This window comes from Hipposideros armiger, unplaced genomic scaffold, assembly GCF_001890085.2.
Source record: "Hipposideros armiger isolate ML-2016 unplaced genomic scaffold, ASM189008v1 scaffold_283, whole genome shotgun sequence".
Lineage (NCBI taxonomy): Eukaryota > Metazoa > Chordata > Mammalia > Chiroptera > Hipposideridae > Hipposideros > Hipposideros armiger.
This window is the reverse complement of record NW_017731633.1, coordinates 2,147,078-2,166,716: the sequence shown is the minus strand read 5'-3', so window position 1 is coordinate 2,166,716 and position 19,639 is coordinate 2,147,078. Positions and strand designations below refer to the sequence as shown.

Below are 19,639 nucleotides of genomic sequence, written 5' to 3'. Positions count from 1 at the left end.
CATCATTGCCCCATGTATTTCTTTCATGCCCTTTGTTACTTTTTATTATTGAAATCTTCAAACATACAGGAAATAGGCATAAGCTTAACAGTTGTAGCATTTCACCTTGTTTGCTTTCTTCGCACTTAAGTGTTTTGAAAGTCAATTTCTTATTTCATCCAAAATAGTTACTGCTTATGTTCCTAAAATAACATTTTCTTCTTAATAACAATGCTGCTGTGTCACTGTAATATTTTCCAGTCTCTCAGTGCTGTTAGCTTGGCCTCTGTTCCTGAGGGTGAGTGGCCTTGGGACCTGATTGCAGAGGGACTGGGGCTCCCATGATGTCCAGCACTGGGCTCCGATCAACCCTGAGGACACAGTGCTCCCCAGGACCTTTGATACCTGGGGTTCTGAGGGGTCCTGGTTTGATGTTCTCTGGACCCCCAGACTGTTTCTTCACCCACCCTCACCAAGTCTTTCCTGTGTTATAGGTGTCTCTTCAAGCCAAGGGGCCACCCACCGCCAGCCCATCTTGGTAAGAACTTTGTCTCCCACTCCCTGACCCATCCAGGTCTAAAATCTCTCACCCACATTTTGGGTGATGTCACATCACATATCCCTGGGACCTAATTTATATGCCAACAGTGCACTTGGGGTTTAGCTACAAATCCCAGCTCTGCGCTTTGTGGGCTTGGAGGTGTCAGTCTGGTGGTTGCACTCCTGAGCCTCAGTTTTTGTGTCTATAGAGGAGGCACAACACGTTAGGAGCAGGTGAGTTGGAGTCCTGCACAGTTGGGTCGGAGGCATGCTGTTTCCTGCTTTCAGATGGAAGGAAGGGTTGACGAAAATGGAATGCACGGGCTGTGAGAGGAAGAAATATATATCTATTTGGGTTTCAGGGGAAAGGACTAATCAGAAGTCTAATACTCAAACTCAGAAGAAAAGAGAATAGCTGGCAGCATTATCACGGTCCCTGCAGATTTCATAGACTGGATACACTATCGTTCAGCAAAGCTGAGACAGCTTCTCATGAATCATGTGCATATAAACTGATAACAGTTATGAAAGCTACCCTTCAGTGACACAGTAGCCCTTGTTAAAATGACACATTGTGTCTGGAGAATGTTTCACAAGTGTTCCAAAGACCTAAATCAGAAAATGGGCTTGGGTACATGTTATCCAGCTCTAGGAGGGTTTTTCTCTGTTCCTTGGATGTCAGGAACAGAGAACAGTGGCTACGGTAACATAGAAAGGGTGTTCTCTGGGGTTCCTGCTCCTGCTGAGAAGCCCTTTAGGGAGAAGCTGCTTTCTGTAAAGGTTGAGCTGAGGTTTCAGATCATCTGAGCCTTTCTGAGGGGCTGATGCTCTTCACCCAGGGTTACTTCTGCAGGGCTCTGCACATTCATTGACACCTGGGAGGGAAGGTACCAGTTGGGCAAGTCTATGTGAGCGTGGCGAGAACAGGACAGAAAGTCGACGGCAGGCTAGGGAAGTCCCAAGGGCCACAGAACTCTTGATTTCTAAGGCAGCCAGGTCCAACAGAACTGCCAAGATGGAAATGGTCTATTCTGCATTGTCCAATCCGGTAGCCACTGGCCACTTGTGGCTCTCAAGTACTTGAAATCTGGCGAATGCAACTGGGAACTGAATTCTTAAATTTTATTTATATAGTTCGATTTAAGGGTTTCCTCTTGTTTCCTAGCTCAACTAGGAAATGCTTGTCGCATTTAAGTACTTTGAGGATTAATGTGCCAAATCCTCCCCGGTCCGATGACAGGCATATGACCTTTCCCTGGTTCACGGAAGATTCTGGTGCGGCCGCCTCCCTAGATGACAGAAAAGGAGGAGTGCCACAGGTCTCGTGCCCTGGCAGTTGGACCCCAGATCTCGGGCAGAACTGGAGGCTTTGGAGAGTTGGGTGGGGAGAGTGGGCCTGGGGTGCCTGCAGAGCAGATGCAGGCTGTGCTCATCAGGGCATGCCTCAGAGCTGAGCTGAAGTGGGGGGACCTTTATCTTGTCTCATTGGATTCTGTTAACAGCCTGTCTGCCTGGTGAATCTGTTCTGATTTTCGGGTGTGGGGGCTTAGGTCAGTTGCTGCAGGTCATATAAAAAGTGACACGGAGGGACAACTCGCTGAGGGGAAGCTGGGGCGGTGATGTGTCAGAAGGCAGGCGGTGGGAGCTTGCCTCTTGGCAGCTCAGGGGCTTAGGACTAGTCATTTTTCCTGCCTGGATTTTGAGTTCTCTGTGTCACCCCGCTTAGGACTGTAGGCAAGTGGCTCTAGTACCTGAGTAAGGAGGCGGGCAAGGGAACCAGGGCCCCCATGATGTTCAGCACTGGGCTCTGACCTCCCTTGAGGACATGGTGCCCCCTGGGACCTTTGACACCTGGGGGTCTGAGGGGCCCTGGCTCTGGAGAGGGATGGATGGGGGCGCTGTGGTTGCCCTGCATCCCACTGACATTCCCTTCCCCTTCCTGTCTGCAGGTGGTTCCTCCAGGAGTCAACAGCCTGATCCCTTGGTAAGAACAGAAGAGGCGCCCTCGTTTATAGTCACGGAATGTGTAGGTTATGGTGATATGTAAAGGCAGATGCTGAGCGCAGGCTGAGCCTACACAGTAACCCTGTGGAGTGGGGTGGGGAAGTGAGGGGAGGTTGAGAAAGGAGGGGCTGGGGGAGTTGCAGTGAGACATCCTTGTCAGGGGTTCTGAAAGGGATGTATTGGGTTGTCAGAAAAGTCATGACATACTTTTTCTGTTTTTTGTTGCAAAAATGCATCAAGACTTTTCCAACAGCCCAGTACTTGGGGCCCCCATGATGTCCAGCACTGGGCTCTGATCTCCCATGAGGACACGGTGCCCCCCGGGACCTTTGACACCCAGGGGTCTGAGGGGCCCCGACTGTGGGGAGGTGCTGGGGTCATGCAGCTGTTTCCCCCACCTGCTACCTCTGTCCTTCCCAGTAGCTGCTGGAGCAGCGCCCCTCAGGCTTCTTCCTGTTCCCTGCCAGGGCAGCGGTTACCATGGCCGAGAGAGCGCTGGCGCTCACCCCGATGGGGCGGGGGGACCGCTACTACACATATACTGAGCTCCTGGCCATCTCGCGGCGCTTCAAGCAGAACCCCAACGAGCTCATGATCACCTGGATCCTGCGGGTATATGACCAGGGGGGCTCGGCCCTGGCCCTGAATTCCGGCGAGCTGGCGCTGCTGGGCGATCTGACCGGCGACGCCATCTTTAACTACCACTGCAAGGGCCTGCGGGGCGGCTGCAAGACGCTGCTCAGCTGGCTGCTGCTGGCCTGGCGCCAGCGCTGGGAGTCCTTCGTGTACTTCGAGGCCACCGAGCTGCCTTTCCGGCCTTGGACCAACATGGAGGAGGGCATCCGGCTGGTACGCGAGCTGGGCATGCTCGAGTGGATCTACCGCGAGCCGGCCTCGCCCCCCGTGCCAGAGCAGGCGCCCTTGCCTGCACCAGAGGACATGCCATTCACACAGGGCCTGCAGCGGCGCCTGCTGACGGCTGCGCCCTCCGAGCTGCGGCTGTCGTTGGCCAGCCTGCTGGTCAAGGGCATGACGGTGCTGGAGGCGGTGCTAGAGATTCAGACCATCGCCGATGTGGGCCTGTTCTGGCGCCACAGCCAGCCCGGCCGCGCCAAGCTCATGCTGGGGCCCAATCCAACGCGCAAGGACCTCATGGGCTGGCTCCTGAGCCACGGGGTGCCCAAGGAGAGGGTGGACAAGCAGCCCACCAAGGTCCTTCTGGAGCTGTACATCAGAGAGGCCAAGCGCAGCCGCAGCCACCCAGCCTACATGCTGGGGGAGGAGCAGCCCCCGCCACCCCCCTACTCTGACCAGGCCTGTGGGGAGGAGCCGCCCATGCACCACGACTAGGAGCCGGGAGGAGGCTAGATTCCAGGGCATCTGGCCCCTTGGAGTGGAGATGCAGAGCCTTGCCAGTATCCCCTGAGCCTCCCCAGGAGGGCTGAAGCACTGCTCTTCTGCTCTGGAGCCTCCTGTGGGCAGGCCCCACCCCATGGGCGTCACCCACCACAGCTGGCGGAGGGGAGTGAGCTAGCTGGGTACATGGCAGCTCCTTAGAGATCCCCCCCCCCAAGCACACAGCCTGTTACCGTTTCAGTCTGTTACATTTCAGCCCCATTGGCATGGTTGAGGGGGCACCCACCCACGGGTCTCCAAAGCACTACAGGTCCCTACACTACAATCCAAGTGCAGAAACCCCACAGCCAACAACATGAAGGCATCTTGAAGTTTGTGCCCTTTTTCTTAAGGTTTTTTTAAAAATGCAATGTTTTTACTTAATACTTTAAGCAGATAACAGCGCTTTTGTTTTAGGGATGCTCTTGTCGTGGCTTTTCTGTTAAGACTTCATTTTGCAATATCTTTCTCTTTTAAAGCAGGACTTCTCTGTTTGTTCACCTGGGGAAGGGGTGGCCAATTCTGTCTAGTTTCTCTAGCCGCATGTGTGGCCTCTGGCCAGTGTCTGTCATATCTGGATAAAAGGTGTTGGGGCCGAACATCACAGCTTCATGAGGCTAGTGGCAGCCAGCACTGGGCACGTGGGTGCCCATGAAATAGCACATGCATCACTGCGTATAGACTGGTATTTGGCAAGGTCCCAGGACAGAGCTGAACCCAGAACCCTCCCAGGGCTCAGGGCAGGAGACTTGCATAGAAACCCCAGGGAAGCTCTTGTCAGCCTGTGGGAGCCACTCAGCAGCAGGAAAGGGGGGCCTGTTAGAACTTGGGCCCTCCCTGGATCTCTAAGCCAGAAATGGTGTTCTCCCTGGACCAAGAAGTACACGGAGAGTGTTCCGGGGCATGGCCATTGTCCACTAGATGTGACCACCAGTACCTCCAGGGGCAATGGTGGGAGGGATAGGGCAGGTCTGGGGGGCTCCCCAGGGATGGGTGCTCCTGACAAGAGGCTACCTTGTGGGCCAGGGTACAACCCCCTGCCCCACAATGCTGGGAAGTGAGTGGATGGGAGGCTGTGCTGATGGCCCTAGGTGGAGGAGGGGGTGTCCTAGCTTCTCTGGGTGTGAGGACAAGGGCTAGTGTCTCCTACCCACTTCCCCCAGGGGAAATTTGGGGGATCCTAATGGCTACAACCCCCTTCACCTCTGATCCTCTACCCCGTCTAATGGGCACCAAGTGGCTAGCTAATAGCACCCACTACACACCAGGCTCCCCCACCAGTGTTCTTATCTGGGGTGATCACATTTACTGGGTGGAGCCTTCCCTCCTGGGTTGAGTTGAGTGCAGGAGCTAAGTATTGGCCCAGAACCTTGCCTGGCCCACACCTGGTGCCCCAGAGTCTGCTGTTTTATTGGGTGTGCAGTAGCTTTATGCACTGTCCAGTATGCCAGCCATGTGTGCCTGATGAGTGCTTGAAATGTGGTCATGCAAGTGGGACCTGAATTTTATATGTGATATAACTCAATTGGCTGCATGACAGCCAGTAGTATGTGCTGTATTAGGTGCAACCCTGAGAGAATGGTACCAGGCGCACCTTCTCTGCTGGTCCCAGGAGGTTAATTTCAAGGGTAGGGAGGTCTGATGAATTTGAGCCTTGGTTGTGTCAAATGAGATGGGAGCACAGAGAGGCCAGTCACTTGCCCAGAGCCACACAGCCTCCAGATTATTACTGACCAGCCTTTGAGCCAGGCTTTGAATTCCCTCTACAAAATAGACCTGACCCCTGCCTCCACCTCTCCCTTCTCTCCCCTCGTCGTCATCATCGTCCGTTCCCCCGCCCCCCCCCCCCAGTGGAGAGGATTAAAGGTGCCTCATCTGTAGGGCATGGAGTCTGAATAGTGCGTGACCCACAGAAGGGCTCACCAAGCAGGTGCAGCTTTGTTGCAGATCACGTGCACACATGCTGCAAAGTGGTGTACCTGCAAATAGAGCTCCCCATGTGTCCTCACCACGTGTTCCCATGCATGCTGAGAAACATGCTAAATACGCCCATACACATCCCCCACACATAGAGGCACACGTGTGCACAGGAACCTGTCATGTGTAGATGGGCATAGGTACCAATACATGGGGACTGCACGTGTAAGTGCAGAAACACCAATGTCTACACTAGAACCACATATACACACAGGCCCATGTACAAACACGTGCACACACCACTTGCAGCTTTTGGACCCTGGATTCTCCCGCGTTTCCCACGCGCACAGGCACACAGTGAGTCACGGAAGCCAGTGCAGCGGGTGAGCAGACATGTTGGGATCCAGGGTCAGCAGTGGGAGAGGAGTGCCCCATTTCCTGTTTCACACCGGGTCTCCCCAGGCCCGCAGGCAGCCAGGTCTCCAGGCCAGCAGGCCCAGCCCCACGCTGAGCGCCACCAGCAAGGCCACAGCCCCAGCCAACAGGGGCACCACGGTGGCTGTGGGGACAATATAGGAGGTGAGACTCAGGACTTTGGACCCCCCCACACACTCCCACTCCAACACCAGGGGCCTCACCTGCAGGCGTGGCAGGCTCATGGGAGCCATGGCAGGGGACCCCATGAACCGGAGGCCGGGCCTGGGCGGTCAGCTGGTGGAAGCGGCCTAGTGGGCAGGGGGCTGGGCACCCAGGGAGACTTAGGCTCAGGGGCAGACCAGCGGAGTCATTGCGGTAGAAGAGGGAGATGGTGACATTCCTGTAGGGAGAGCGGAGGCGGTGGCACCCAGGTGCTCTCCTCGCCTCCTCTGACACTGACCTTAGAAGAGCAGCTGAAAGGAGGAACTGGCCTCCTGACCCCTTCCTGTCAACCTCCTAATGCTGTCCCAGGCAATTTCCCCAGGCCAGTGCCTGGGTCGTGCCCTCTGCCAGCCACCTCATCTCGCCTCTTGCGAGTTCTGTCCAGCCCATTCCCGGTGCCACCCGCTCCTCACCCTGCATCTTCCTCCGGGTCCCCAAGGCGCTTCCGGAACTCGAAGCCAAGGCAGGCAGCATACGGTGGGGTGTGCCCATCATAGAGACCCAGGGCCCCCTGGAGGGCCAGCAGAGTGCTGTCGTGCTGCAGGCGAATCCGGGACTGAGACAGGCTCCTCTGCTGATGTCCTCTTTCCCCTGAACTCTAGACTTGGGCACCCAGTTGCCTCCCACATGTGCCCCAGGCCCCTTAGACACACCCCCCCCACATCTGCTCACCCTGGTTACATCAGTTACAGATAATCATTTAACAAAGCTTGGGCAAATAGATGCAAAATATGATTGGACAGCTCAGTTAAATAGCCAGTCTTTCTAGAAGAGCTAAATTCTTTCTCTCCTAACACCATCTCTCCCCTCCTTCCAGACTCAGTACCACTAGTGATAAGAGTATGGTCCAAGAGCCTGGTTTGGAGATAGGCGTTACCCAAGGCAGTGGGCTGAGGTTCCATTGAGACCACTGGCTCTTCCTCACCCAGACCGCCACCCCCCTCATCTCTGTGCCCCTGTGGCACTCACAGCCTCCCTTCCCAAAGACTCACAGCCGAGTACATAACCATCTTCAGGGGCAGCCCCAGGCGCTGGACCCGAGAGAAGTTGGCAAGGATGGCATCCAGCAGGATCCCTGAGAGGGCAAGAGCAGGACGCTGAGGACCCCCAGAGAATGGCGCCTCGGCTTCCCCGCCTCCCAACCCCACACCTCACCCCCTGTCAGCTGGGCCTTCTCTGCTGCCCGGGGTGGGCCTACATGGGCCCCAATATCCAAAGCCGAGATCTGGGCTAGCGTCTGCAGGACATCCGGGGAGGCCCAGGATGGGAGGGGAAGACCGTGGGCTCGCTGGGAGAGACAGGGAGAGAGGACAAAGTGACTGGGATGTCCTGAGCTCTTCGTGCTCCCCTCCCGCCACCACCCCCCATCCCCATGTCTGTGCTGGCCCCATTACCTGCAGTCTCTCCCTCTCCCTCTCATCTGAACCCCTCATGGGCTGAGTCTGATCAGGAAGTTATGGTGTGGGCAATAGCAATTATTAATTAACAGTAGTAATGACCATCACCTCACAGTCCAGATGCCTTTATCTGAAACCCTCGGGGCCAGAGGGGTTTCAGAATTTAGATGTTTTGGATTTTAGAAAGGTTGAATAGCTCCAAGACCATATACCTCCTAACATCCAGTGGGGTCTAGGGCAGCCCCTAAATCACACACATTGCTAGTCCCACTGTGCAATTAAGAACATTCCCATGATGTAGGGGAAGCAAGGACTATGAAAACCACCGTTTTCATTTCAGGTCAGCCCCAGCTGCCCAAATTTTGGTTTCCGGTGCTTTTCAGATAACGGATCCTCGGGAAAGGAATCGCAAACACAGCCTCGAACCCACATGCCAGGTGCTGTTGTAAGTGCATCGTGTGGATGAACCTATTTCGGTATTCACAGCAACCGCAGGTGGTGGTGACATTGCTGTCACCAACCCTTTGTGCACATGGGAAACTGAGGCACTAATTGTTAAGTGACACCGGAGGGAACACTGGTAGTGAGCAGCAATGCTGGGGTTTGAGCACTCGGCTGGGTGGGTGGGGCGGGGCCTCGCCTGGCACACCAGCGTGTCCAGAACCTTCCACGCCCTGCGGAGCGGCTCCCCGACCAGTGACAGCCCGGTGAAGTTCTCCAGGTGAGTCAGGAAGTCCTGGATGCACGGGGAGGGGTGAGTCTGGGGATCTCCACACCCTGCCCCGCCAGCCCAGTCCCACCAGCCTCGGCCCCCCTGCCCTGCTCACCGTCCAGCCCTCCAGGGCTGTCTGGTACTCGGCAGCCTCAGTGGCCTCGCGCAGCAGCTCATGGTATCGAGGACAACTGCGTGTGGGGAACCTCAGCAGCTGGGGGAAAATGAAGCTCAGAGAAGACAGCCGTGTGACGGGGGACTGGGGAATCAGGGCTGTGGGGCCCTGTCTCTCCCAGATCTGGCTGCGCAGCGTGGGGCTGGTGGCTCCCCCATCTGCACAGCCCTGCCCCCCCAGAAGGCCTTGCTGCTCCAAGCTGGCTCAGGCTCCTGGAGCCACCCAGCCAGGCCCAGCACTGCCTCTCCGAGCCTCCAGCCCTCTCCTCAGGGTTTCTGCCTCTCTCCGTCCCTCTCCCATCGGCCCTGTCTGGCCCCCTGACCTTGTCCTCAGTGACAGGCACTGTGTGCACAGGGATGGGCCTCCAGGCAGCCTCAGGGCGCCCCGGAGCCGCCTCGGGGAACAGCCCCGCCAGGTTGGCCTGAGCGCTTTCCAGTGTCCGGTCAAAGTCTGTGCTGCGAACATACACCTGGGGTGGGGAGAGGACAGACAAGGAGACCACAGTTACCAGAGGACCACAGTCAGGGTCAGAGGTCGGCTGCAGTGGCAAACCAAAAGCTTTGGGTTCATTTTGGGGTCAAAGGTCAGGGGTTGGGAGTCAAAACTCAGGGAAGTTTGAGTTTCTGGTTGTGTTGGAAGGTGGGATCAAGGGTCAGAGGTCAATGTCAGGAAGTCGGCTTGGAGGTCAGATGTTGGGTATGCATGTAGGATTAAGGGGGTCAGCTGAGTCAATGAAAGTCAGAAGAGATCGGAATGGCTGGTGGCTAAAAGCTGGAGGCCAAAATTAGGAGGGCAGTTGGAAAACATGGGGTCAGAGTTCAGTACATGTCTATCAAGAATCAGAGGTCAGAGGTCAGGAGGAATGATTCTAATGGGGTAATGTCAGAAGACAGAGGAGGAGATAGAAAAGGAAAGTCAGATTTGATGAAGGGTAGAGGGAGGTCAAAGGTTGGCATTCAGGATAGCAAGTTGATTTAATGATGGTCAAAGACAAAATCAATCAAGTTTTGGTGTCAGAGGTCAGAGGTCAAGATATTACTCAGGTTGAGATGGGCCCAGAGGTAGGTGTAGGTTAGTCAATGATTTGGGGTCAGAAATCAGACATAGGGTACAAATCGGGTTGATGGGGGTCAAAGACCAGAGGTGGAGGCCGAAGGAGAGCATTGGAATCAGTGGAGGTCAGAGGTTGAAGGTCAGGAGGCTGGGTGAAGGTCAAAGTGACAGTACCTCCTCCCGCCGGTACTTGGGGCTCAGAAAGGCCTCATAACGACTCCTCAGGAAGCGGCCCAACTCCAACTGCTGGAGAACCCCCTCCTGGGGACAGAGCAGGCTCAGCAGACATCTCCCCACTGCACCCCACTCCTTGCACCCACCCCCAGCTTCTTACCGAGGTCAACTGGCCCATGCCACGTGGCCACAGTGTAGAGACAGCCTCCTTGTGTGGGTCTCTCGGGTAGGAGGCCAGCGGGGCCCGGTCGCCATGGCGGAACACCTGGGGAGGGGACTGGGTCAGGGCTGGCCTGGGGAAGATGAGAAGCCAGGCTGGGATGGGGACACCTCACCACAGCCACGAACACCAGGGGTCCTTCTTTCATCAGGGCCTGGGGCAGGAACATCAGCAGGAGCAGGAGAGGTCCAGCAGCGGGGTGGCCCTGAAACCCTAGCCCAGCCATGTCCACACAGCCAGACACTGAGCTCATCCTGCCGTCTGTGCCACAGCCTCACCTGATCATTACCTCTCCCCAGCACCCCCAGAAGAGCAGGTCCCAGCATGCCTCCCGGGAGCCGGCTCCCCCAGGGCCTTTGCCAACCTCGGATTAACCCGTGGGCTAACCTGTTTAATCTTTACCACAACCCCAGAAGGGGTTGATACAGCTATCACCATCCCCATTGGTGCATATGGGGAAACCGAAGCACAGAAGGGTTAAGTAATTTAACTGAGGGAAAACAGTAAGTGGCGGGCAAAACTGGGGTTTGAACCCAAGTGCCCTTAACCTGGGCACAGAGGAAGAGAGAGAAACCACCACCCCACCCCACATTCTAGACTCACACATTCTCTGATCCCTCCCCCACCCCAATCTGTTCTTCCGTTTCTTACCCCTTAAATGTTGGGGATCTTTTTTAAAAATACATTTTATTGGGGAACAGTGTGTTTTTCCAGGACCCATCAGCTCCAAGTCCAGTCGCCATTTTCAATCTAGTTGCAGGGGGGCGTAGCCTACCATCCCATATGGAAATGGAACTGGCAACCTTGTTGTTCAGAGCACGCGCTCTAACCAGCTGAGCCACCCGGCTGCCCCGATGTTGAGGATTTTTGAGGCTTTCTTGGGATTCTTGATTTCACTTTCTCTGGTGCCACCCACAAAACCAGCATGCACAAGTGGCTAAACAGACCCTGGAGTTGGACAGGCTGGGTTCCAACCCTAACTTCACTATTTACACGCTGTGTGACTTTGGGCAAATTACTGCACCTCTCTGTGCTTAGTTTCCTCATTCATAAAATGGGAACGAGCACAATCTGTTGTCTTGAGGCTTGAACACATTCTAATATATTCAGCACTTAGAACAGGGTTTGAGGAGTAACTGCTAAATAGTGGTCATTGTTTATTGCTGTGTAACAAATTACCCTAAAACTTAGTGGCTTAAGACAGTCACCATTTAATCTCTCTCATAGTTATTGTGGGTGAGGGATTGGGAAGTGGCTTAGCTGGGTGATTCTGGCTCAGGGTGTCTTACGAGGTTGCAGTCAAGCTATCAGCCAGGACACCAGGAAGTGAGACTCAGTAGGGTATCTTGGAGGCTAGCTCCTGGGTAATGTTCTTTAAATAAATAAAGATGCCTCTTCAGCCTGCTACCTGTGTGTCCCCCAAAATCCATAGGTTGAAATCCTAACCCTCCATGAGGTGATGATATTAGGAGGTGGGGCCTTTGGGAGGTGATTGGGTCGTGAGGATGGGGTCTTCATGAATGGCATCAGTGCCCTTATAACAGGGACCCCAGAGAGCCCCGTCCCCACTTCCGCCACATGAGGACATAGCGGGAAGTTGGCCATCTATGAACCAGGAAGCGGGCTCTCATCACACATCTAATTGGCCAGAGTCTTGATCTTGGTTTTCCAGCCTCCAGAACTGTGAGAAACGCAGCTCTGTTGTTTATAAACCCTGAGTCTAGTATTCTGTTAAAGCAGCTTTAATGGACTAAGACACTCCCCATCTCAAGATTTGTAATGTAATCACCTCTGCAAAGGCCCTCTAGCCAGGTGAGGGAATGTGTTCACAGGTTCTGGGGATTAGGATGTGGGCCTCATGGGCGCCATTATTCAGCCCACCACAGAGAGAAATACGGAAAAACATCCCGGTTTCTCCCCCCGTGGCCCTCCCGCCCCTCTGATCCACTTCCTGCCCTTCTCTGTCCTGCACAATGCCCTCAAGGTGGACCTCTGTCTTCAGCTCTATCCTGGCCCCCTGCCCTCTGGATTCCAGTTGGGGTCAGTCCTTAAGGGGAACAAGAGCTCTAAGGACATGCGGTGCTGGCTCCTCCTGTAGTTCCCATCGCGGACTCCCTGTCTCCAGGGGCTCAGGGGACATGGGTCCCTCTCCTGCCCCTCGACGCCCTAGAATTGTGTATTAGTTGGGTAGGGCTGCCATAAGAAATGAACACAAACTGGGTGGCTTAGATACCACAAATTTATTCACTCACGGTTCTGGAGACCAGAAGTCCAAAACCAAGGTGTCGGCAGGGTTGGTTCCTTCTGAAGTCCATGAGGAAGGATCTGTTCCAGGCCTCTCCCCTAGCTTATGGCGTTACTGGCAATACTTGGTGTTCCTTGACCTGTAGACTGGTGTCTCCGGCGTCTGCCTCCATCGTCATGTGGCGTTCGACGGGTCTCTCCTCTTCTTATAAGGGCGCCAGTTATGACTTCATCTTAACTTCATTGCATCTGTAAAGACCTTATTTCCAAATAAAGTCACATTCACAGGTCCCAGGGGTGAGGACTTGAACAACCTTTTGGGGAACACAATTCAACCCCACAGGGTGGTAGCAGGTCCCTGCTTTTGCTAAGCTCGGGGGCTGTCCCCTCCTGCCACCTCTGAACATGGTCCCTGCATGAAACTCTCCAGTTAAACTCTTTGGAGCTGTGCCTGCTGCTTTCTGTTGCAACAATGACACACAGCATTCTTCCAGATTTTTCAATGCACTTTTTTTTCATAGACGTACTTTTTACCAAAATGAGATCATACCGGACATGCAATTTTGTAACCTGTGTTTCTCAGTTAACATTCTCCTTTTCATGTCAATAACATTTTCATCTCATCTAATACTCATTCTCCTTTCATGTGTCCTCAATCCCCCGCCCCATCCCCCCACCCCTCCCACCACTGCCATAAAAGAAGTCACTTTCAGCAGCTTCATCCAAAGCAGAACCCAGTTCAGGATCACCCACCAAATCTGGTCGTATGTCTCCTATGAGTTTTTTAAATATAGAAAGTCCACTAGCCTTTGTTTGTTTTGTTTTGTGGTGGGGACTTGTTGGAGAGACCATGCCAGTTGCCCTGTAGAATGTCTTGCCTTCTGGAATTTCCTGGTTGGTGCCCTGACGTACAATTTTATAGCTGATTCTTATCATTCCCAGTAGTTACGTTGTATAAAGTCACCAGGGACGCTGATAATTCAGGGACTCTGAATTATCAAATACTGAATCACTGCTTCTAGGGGAAATACATATATAGCTCCATGGGTAATGACTGTTGCTTGCCCTGTTTCTCCTCTATATTTTTGGAAGTTAGTTCTAAATGCGTGATGGACCCCCCCCCCCAAAAAAGAGTTATGCGTCCACAAACGTAGCAGGTGGGCTGGTGGAGTAAAAACCAGAGGCGGTTGGTGGGCCGTGAAAGCCATGGGCCTATCATGGTCTGGGTGGCCCAGAGTTGGGAAGCTGCTGTCATAACCATGATTCCTGCCATTATAATTGCCACTCTCACCCCCAAGCCTGGTGGCCAGACTCTGGAATGTTCTCTTAGCCTGTGTCTGGCAGACACCCCCAGAGGAATTTGTGCCTGGGCCACCTCACTTACTCTCCCGGCTTCTAGCTCCTCCTGCTCCCAGATACTTCTGGCCACCAGAGCTGACCCTGTCCCTCCCATGGCTTCTCTACAGGGGAACAAACGCCTCAGTGTGATGTTGGGGGTCTGGACTCTTTGATCTCAAATGTCCAGATCCCAAGTTTAAATACTGCATGGGACATTCTGCCCCCAAATCCCCCTGTTCCCCAAGCCTCTGCCCCAATGTCCCCTCTACCCACAATGCCCTTCTCCATCACCATAGTCACCATTCTGGTCTCCCAGACAACCCTCTCTCAGGTTCCAGTGGCTGAATGCTCCTCTCAGAGGCCCAAGCAAAGGAAAGGGAGATCAACCAACTGTGCAGCTGAGGACCCATGGCAATGAGCTTTCAAGAAGTGAGGAGGGCTCTGGTGAGGAAAGGGAGGTTTGGGGGGGTCAGGGTTGGTTCCTGACCTCTGACTATCTTCCCCCAGAATGTAACCCTGGCCATAGCCGCGTTCACCATCCTCGCCTCCATCTACTTCTTCAACAAGGTGAGCGGAAAGAGGGTGGAGGTGGCGGGCGGGAGCTCTGACTCTTTGGTGGCCATTTTACTATCTTGACCTCTCTTTCTGTTCCATGTATCTGTGCATCACTGTCTCTCTTCCTCTCCTAGGCTCAGCAATGAGAAGACACAGGACAGCCTAATCCAAGAGGCCTTGCCTCTGCCCCAGCCATGACTCTGGCCTGAGACCAAATAAATGTGACAGAATCAGCACATTCTGCTCCATCCCTCCACCCTGGCCACTCTGTTTGAGGGTCAGGCCTCTGTCAGAAGGAGGAGGGCCTGACGTCTGGGCCTGAGGGAGGAGGGGGCTGAGGGCCTGGGCTCCTGGGTCTGAGGGAGGAAGGACTGAGGCCTGGGCTTCTAGGTCTGAGGGAGGAGGAAGCTTGGGGCCTGGATTCCTGGGCCTAAGGGAGGAGTGGGCTGGGGTCCTAGACTCCTGGGTCTGAGGGAGGAGGGGGCTGAGGGTCCAGACTCCCAGGTTTGAGGTGAGGGGCACAGAACCTGAGCTGGGTTTTGAGGGATGAATAGGAGCCTGTCAGGAGTATTTAGAGAGGTAGGAGGGTATTCCAATTTTGGATGCAAGAGCACAGAGGAGAGAGAAAGCAGGGTTGATTCACCACTTGGTGCCAACACAGACTGCTATATACATCAGATTCATTCCTTCTCTCTGAGCCCTGGTTTTCTTATCAGTCAGACAAAGATAAAAATTTTTGTCCAATGGGCCCCAGAAAACCACAGCAAGGATGGCTTGGGATCAAAGACAAGAATAGAATTTGCAAGCTGAAAAGGGTCTGTAGTTATCATCTTTTCTCATTATATTGTATCAACACATCTTTTTCTTTTCTTAGCAAACTCCTATTCAACCATCAATACCTACTGTCAATTCCCCTTCCTATAGGTGTCCACACCCCTAGACAGAAAGTCTGTTACCAGCTCCCTTACTAACCGCCTCCTCCCCGCTCCCTACTCCATCCCCCAGCAGGTGGAATGCCCTGGGTGACAGCCTTAGCCTTTGGTTGAGCTTCAGCCACTTTCTCATCTGATAAGAAATAATTTCATTTCAGCTCAAGATCTGATAAGGCAGCTTCCGAATAGGGTGACCAAACATCCTGGGTTTCCCAGGAAAGACCTAGAAAATTCTAATTAGGAACGGAATCATAATCTCACTATAATTTTGGCTCAGGGATTACAAAAAGTTTGGGCCAATTGTGGCATAATTGGTAATCGCGCCCTCTTTAATTCTCAAGTGTTCTGATTTGAAGGATCGCCTTACTTTTAAGAGTGCTTGGTTGCAATACTCTAAAACACCACACCGGGGCGGTGTTGGTCTATTTTCCCAGCCAGAAATTACCCAGCACAAAGAGGGAAGTGGATTTCCGAAAAACCATAATTCTGAGAACAGGGGAGGGAGGGAGTCTTTGCTGCTTTTTCCGGCCTCTCTGCCTGAGCCTCCTCTCTCTTTAGACCCGCGCAACCCCCTATCTCTCTTCCAGCCCGTACGAGGGTCTTTCTACACCCAAAATTGACCCGCTCCCTCCCTACTCAAAGACCTCCCTTGCTCCCCAGCCCTTCTTTGATGAGAGTCCGAGTCCCTCAGCCTGACATTAGAGGCCGTGTAGTCTGGTTCCTTTCAGTCTTTTTTTTTTTTTTTTAATTTCACCCACCTCTTAACCCCGCCTTCCTCCCCCACCCCCACCCCCAGCATATCCTTAACCACATATAACTCAGAGATGGGGGCAGGAGGTGGAAAAAGCCATGCCCCAGTACCTTTGCATATGTTGTGCCCTCTGCCTGGAGAGCCCTTCCCCACCTCTGTTTTGTCAGCCCTTTTGAAAGGCTTCCTGGAAATCCCTTTCTATCAGAGTGAGTGGGTCTGCCTTCCCTCCTCCCCCCCCTCCCCTGTCCCGCTTCCTTCTTCCAGCCTTGGTAGCTGTAACTGGGATCTTGAGGGTGGGGCATGCACCTAGAGTAGGATCTGACTACTGCCGGACCCCCAGTGTACATCTTAGCTCTCGATGTTTGTAAAACAAGCCATTTATTGACAAAGAAGTTGGTCTTTGCATCCCCCAGGATTTTCAGCCACTTAGTGCTGGGTTATTCAGTCCCCTGGGAACAATCAGGGTTGCATTTTCACAACCACAGGCACTTGGAGATGGATGGGGCTCAGCCCAGCGACACGTGGGTTTCTCTGGGGAGCTTTTGAAACTCCCAAGCCCAACTCCACCGTGGCCCACTTAAACCACAACGCCTGGGGATGGGGCCTGGACATTGATTGGATTTTAAAAGCTCCCCCGGCTCTTCTAATGTACAGACGGGGTCAAGAGACATCACTGTAATGAATTTTCCAAAGACAGAAAGAGATAGATTTTTCCCCCTGGAGCTCAGTGCATTTCTGAGGTAGCCTTGTGGCCACATACATAAGACTCCGTGTGAAGCAAAAATTAATGTTTAGTTTGGAAACAGTTGGGAGTTTGAACTCGAAAGACTGGCAAGCAACATGGTTCCCAGGGTGGGGACACAGGAGGGAAGATTAGCAGATGTCTCTGTTGTGAGTGCTCCCCCCCCCCCCCCCCCCCCCGTGTATTTCAAATACAGCAAGTGAAGAATGATAAATAACTACAGCCCTGAGGACCCAGGAAATCTGGCGACTCAGCGCTGTCCTGTGTTACCCGTTTCACCTGAGGGACCAACGTGTCCCTGTGTGTATGGGACATTCCCGGTTTTAGCCCTGAAAGCCCCATGTCCCGGGAATTGCTCAGTCCCAGGAATACCGAGTTGGGAAGTCATCCGAGTTCCAAATCCCTATCCCATCTATAGTCCTGTCTTTAGATCCAGGCCCATGTCTCTGTCTCTCTCTGCCTTTTTGTTTGACTGTCTCTCTCCCCACTCATTCCCTTCTTCAGTCTGATGCCAGTTCTATTTCCATCTTTCCCTAGAGCTCTCTGTGTTTCTGTCTCTCACTGGGTCTTCGACTCCATATCTTTTTCTGTCTCGTCTCCCACTTGGGCCCTCCCAGCAGCCTGACCTGTCTCTCGCCTCCTCTCCCTGCCTTGGCCCCCCATCTGCCGCTGTGCCTATGCCATCCTGTGGTGTCTGGATGGCACCCATTTCTCCCTCTGAGCATCTCGTCTTGCAGTCGCCTGCTTTCTCTGTGGATCCCTGTCCCCCTCTCTCTGGGTCTCTGCCCTCTCTCTCCACCTCTCTTTCTGTGATTCCCCCCCATTCTGCCCACCATGTCTCAGTGTATCACATTCTGGAGTTTGAAGAGATGGCAAGCCCCACCTCTTCCCTTCCCCCTCCCCCTCACTGTCCCCAGTTCTCTAGGAATGCCCCTTCAGGTCCTTGAAGGAAGGCTGGGCCTCCATCCCCAGTGCCCAACCCCACCTGCCTCTTCCTCAAACCCTCCCCCTGGGCAGGACCAGAGGGCCTGGCATAGCTGCCGCCTGAAGGCCTGATCCCCACGTGCGTAGAGCAGAGGGTTGAGGCAGCCGCTGGCCCCCACCAGGGTGAGCGCCAGGGGTCTGAGCAGCACCCAAACCTCCTTCATGTCCATCCCGGCCTCCCACATTCCCACCAGCCTCAGCAGAAGTAGCAGGTGAAAGGGGAACCAGCAGAGAAACAACATGGTCCCCAAGGCCCAGGGCATCCCCAGCAGCGGGGGCCTCCCCGTGAGCCTTGCCAGCTGCAGCTTGGCCTTCAGGAGGCTGTGAAAGGCACTCAGCACCCCCAGAGGCACCCCAAAGCCAAACACCAGCTGATTCAGTGTAGGATCAGAGAAGCAGTGGGGCGGCTCCCTGGTAGGCGTCCTGTTATAAGGCTCAGCCCTGTTCGCCAGGGCTTGGAGGGCCGGTGTGCCCAGGACCAACGCCAGGAGCCAGAACCCGCCGGCCCAGAAAACCACCCTTCGGGCTGCGCGGTGGTTCAGCGCCCAGGCTGGCCAGAGCACGGAGGCGCAGTGGTCAGCAGCTGTGCGGGTCAGCAGGCGGCCACTGGCGTAGAAGGTCAGGAAGGTGAGGCCAGGGTCCAGGGGACAAAAGGTGCCACCCAGGGGCCAGCTGGAGCGTGTCCAGGTAAGGGTCAGTGGCAGGAGGACAGTGAAGACGACATCGGTTGCAGCCTGGTGGCCGAACCAGGCGGCTGACAGCGGGGGAGGCAGGAGGGGCCCTGCTGCTCGGATCACCAGGCTGTGGCTGGCCACCTCCAGCAGGTAGGAGGCAAGAGCAACCAGAGAATAGAAGAAGAAGAGGACAGCCTCCGGCGGGAACAGGGCTCCAGCGGGTGCTGGCTGCCGAGTCTCTGAAGGGTCCTCCATGGGCTGCATGGTGCTGTCGGAACCCACAGGTGTCCATGTTAGCACGTTCCACACCGTCTCCCCAAACTTCCCCAAGCCCCCCATCTCAGGGTCAGCCTTACCGCCCACCCAGACCTGGGACGCTGTCCACTCCCCTTTTTTTCCCCTAAACACTCACAGCCTCATTCTGATTCTCGCCACCCTGTTCCCTCTGCTCTGTCATCAGTGCCCCAGCCCAGCTCAGGCCTCCATCTCACCTGTGGACTCACCCCAGCCTCCTCCCTGGCCTCCCAGCCTCCAGTCTCCCTTTCCAGTCCAGCCACCACATGGCTCCAGAGCTGGCCTGCCCCTCCCCTGCTCACAGGCCTCCCATGGCTCCCCTGTGCCCCTGCACAAAGTCCTAGCCTTCAGTTCAGTCTGGGATGAAACCCTGGGTGGTCTGGCTCTGGCCCCATCATCCCCTGCAGCCCCTTCTCCTGTCCTTATTGTATCAAATCTGCCCACTTCGCGGAACCAACCCTCTTTCAGTCTCATGCACTTCACTCCTGCTGTCCTTTTCCATCCCCCAACAGGAAACATGAATCCTTCGAGTACTGCAAGATCTTTGCTGTGCCAAGCCCCACAAGGTGCCCGCGCTTAACAGCCCCATCTTTCAGGTGGGGAAACTGAGTCTGGGGGGAGAGTCAAATGCTCAAAATCAAAGCAGACAAAGCAGAGACTGAGTCTAGATTTGAACTCACGTCTGTGCAACCTCAGAGGCCTGGATATTAACTCGGGAGATCCACAGGTCCTACTTTGTTCGTGGGCCTCAGTTTACCCACTCTGTCCCCTCGTCCTGAGCTCTCCAACAGGCAGTCTTGAGCTCGCCAACAGGTGAGGGGAAGTGTCTTCCAGGATGTTTGAGCAGGAGCTGCTGGCTGGGTCTCCCTGTGAGGACTCAGGATGGAGACAGGGGGAGCAGCTCACAAGCGGGCAGAACA

At 54.5% G+C, this 19,639-nt stretch overlaps 3 protein-coding genes and 1 long non-coding RNA gene across 6 annotated transcripts in view; 2 read left to right on the top strand and 2 right to left on the bottom strand.

The window, feature by feature from the left end:
* Nucleotides 1-4,396, top strand: part of LOC109390969 (Friend virus susceptibility protein 1-like) — a 9,404-nt gene extending 5,008 nt beyond the window's left edge. For 2 of the 3 annotated variants that reach the window (XM_019658117.1, XM_019658116.1), the window contains exons 2-4: nucleotides 474-517; nucleotides 2,469-2,503; nucleotides 2,991-4,396. In XM_019658117.1, the coding sequence (XP_019513662.1) occupies nucleotides 3,004-3,873 (870 nt within the window). In that variant the 5' untranslated portion in view covers nucleotides 474-517; nucleotides 2,469-2,503; nucleotides 2,991-3,003 and the 3' untranslated portion in view covers nucleotides 3,874-4,396. The remainder of the gene's footprint in view (nucleotides 1-473; nucleotides 518-2,468; nucleotides 2,504-2,990) is intronic. The other variant, XM_019658118.1, reaches the window with a different exon arrangement.
* A 1,834-nt stretch (nucleotides 4,397-6,230) lies between these two features.
* Nucleotides 6,231-10,934, bottom strand: ACP4 (acid phosphatase 4). Its single transcript, XM_019658142.1, has 11 exons — nucleotides 10,321-10,934; nucleotides 10,146-10,250; nucleotides 9,986-10,072; nucleotides 9,081-9,227; nucleotides 8,699-8,797; nucleotides 8,512-8,607; nucleotides 7,630-7,762; nucleotides 7,467-7,549; nucleotides 6,888-7,012; nucleotides 6,474-6,652; nucleotides 6,231-6,394 (listed from the first exon to the last, which is right to left on the bottom strand). Exons 1-11 carry the CDS (start codon nucleotides 10,456-10,458, stop codon nucleotides 6,279-6,281), a joined length of 1,308 nt encoding a protein of 435 aa, XP_019513687.1. The 5' UTR covers nucleotides 10,459-10,934; the 3' UTR covers nucleotides 6,231-6,278.
* Nucleotides 10,935-13,580: 2,646 nt separating this feature from the next.
* Nucleotides 13,581-14,686, top strand: LOC109390985 (uncharacterized). Its single transcript, XR_002125704.1, has 3 exons — nucleotides 13,581-14,216; nucleotides 14,295-14,354; nucleotides 14,477-14,686. It is a non-coding gene; the product is annotated as an uncharacterized LOC109390985 (long non-coding RNA).
* Nucleotides 14,687-17,702: 3,016 nt separating this feature from the next.
* LOC109391006 (C3a anaphylatoxin chemotactic receptor-like) lies at nucleotides 17,703-18,764 on the bottom strand. The gene has a single exon (XM_019658166.1). The coding sequence runs from the start codon at nucleotides 18,762-18,764 to the stop codon at nucleotides 17,703-17,705; it is 1,062 nt and encodes a 353-aa protein (XP_019513711.1).
* Nucleotides 18,765-19,639: the final 875 nt, after the last annotated feature.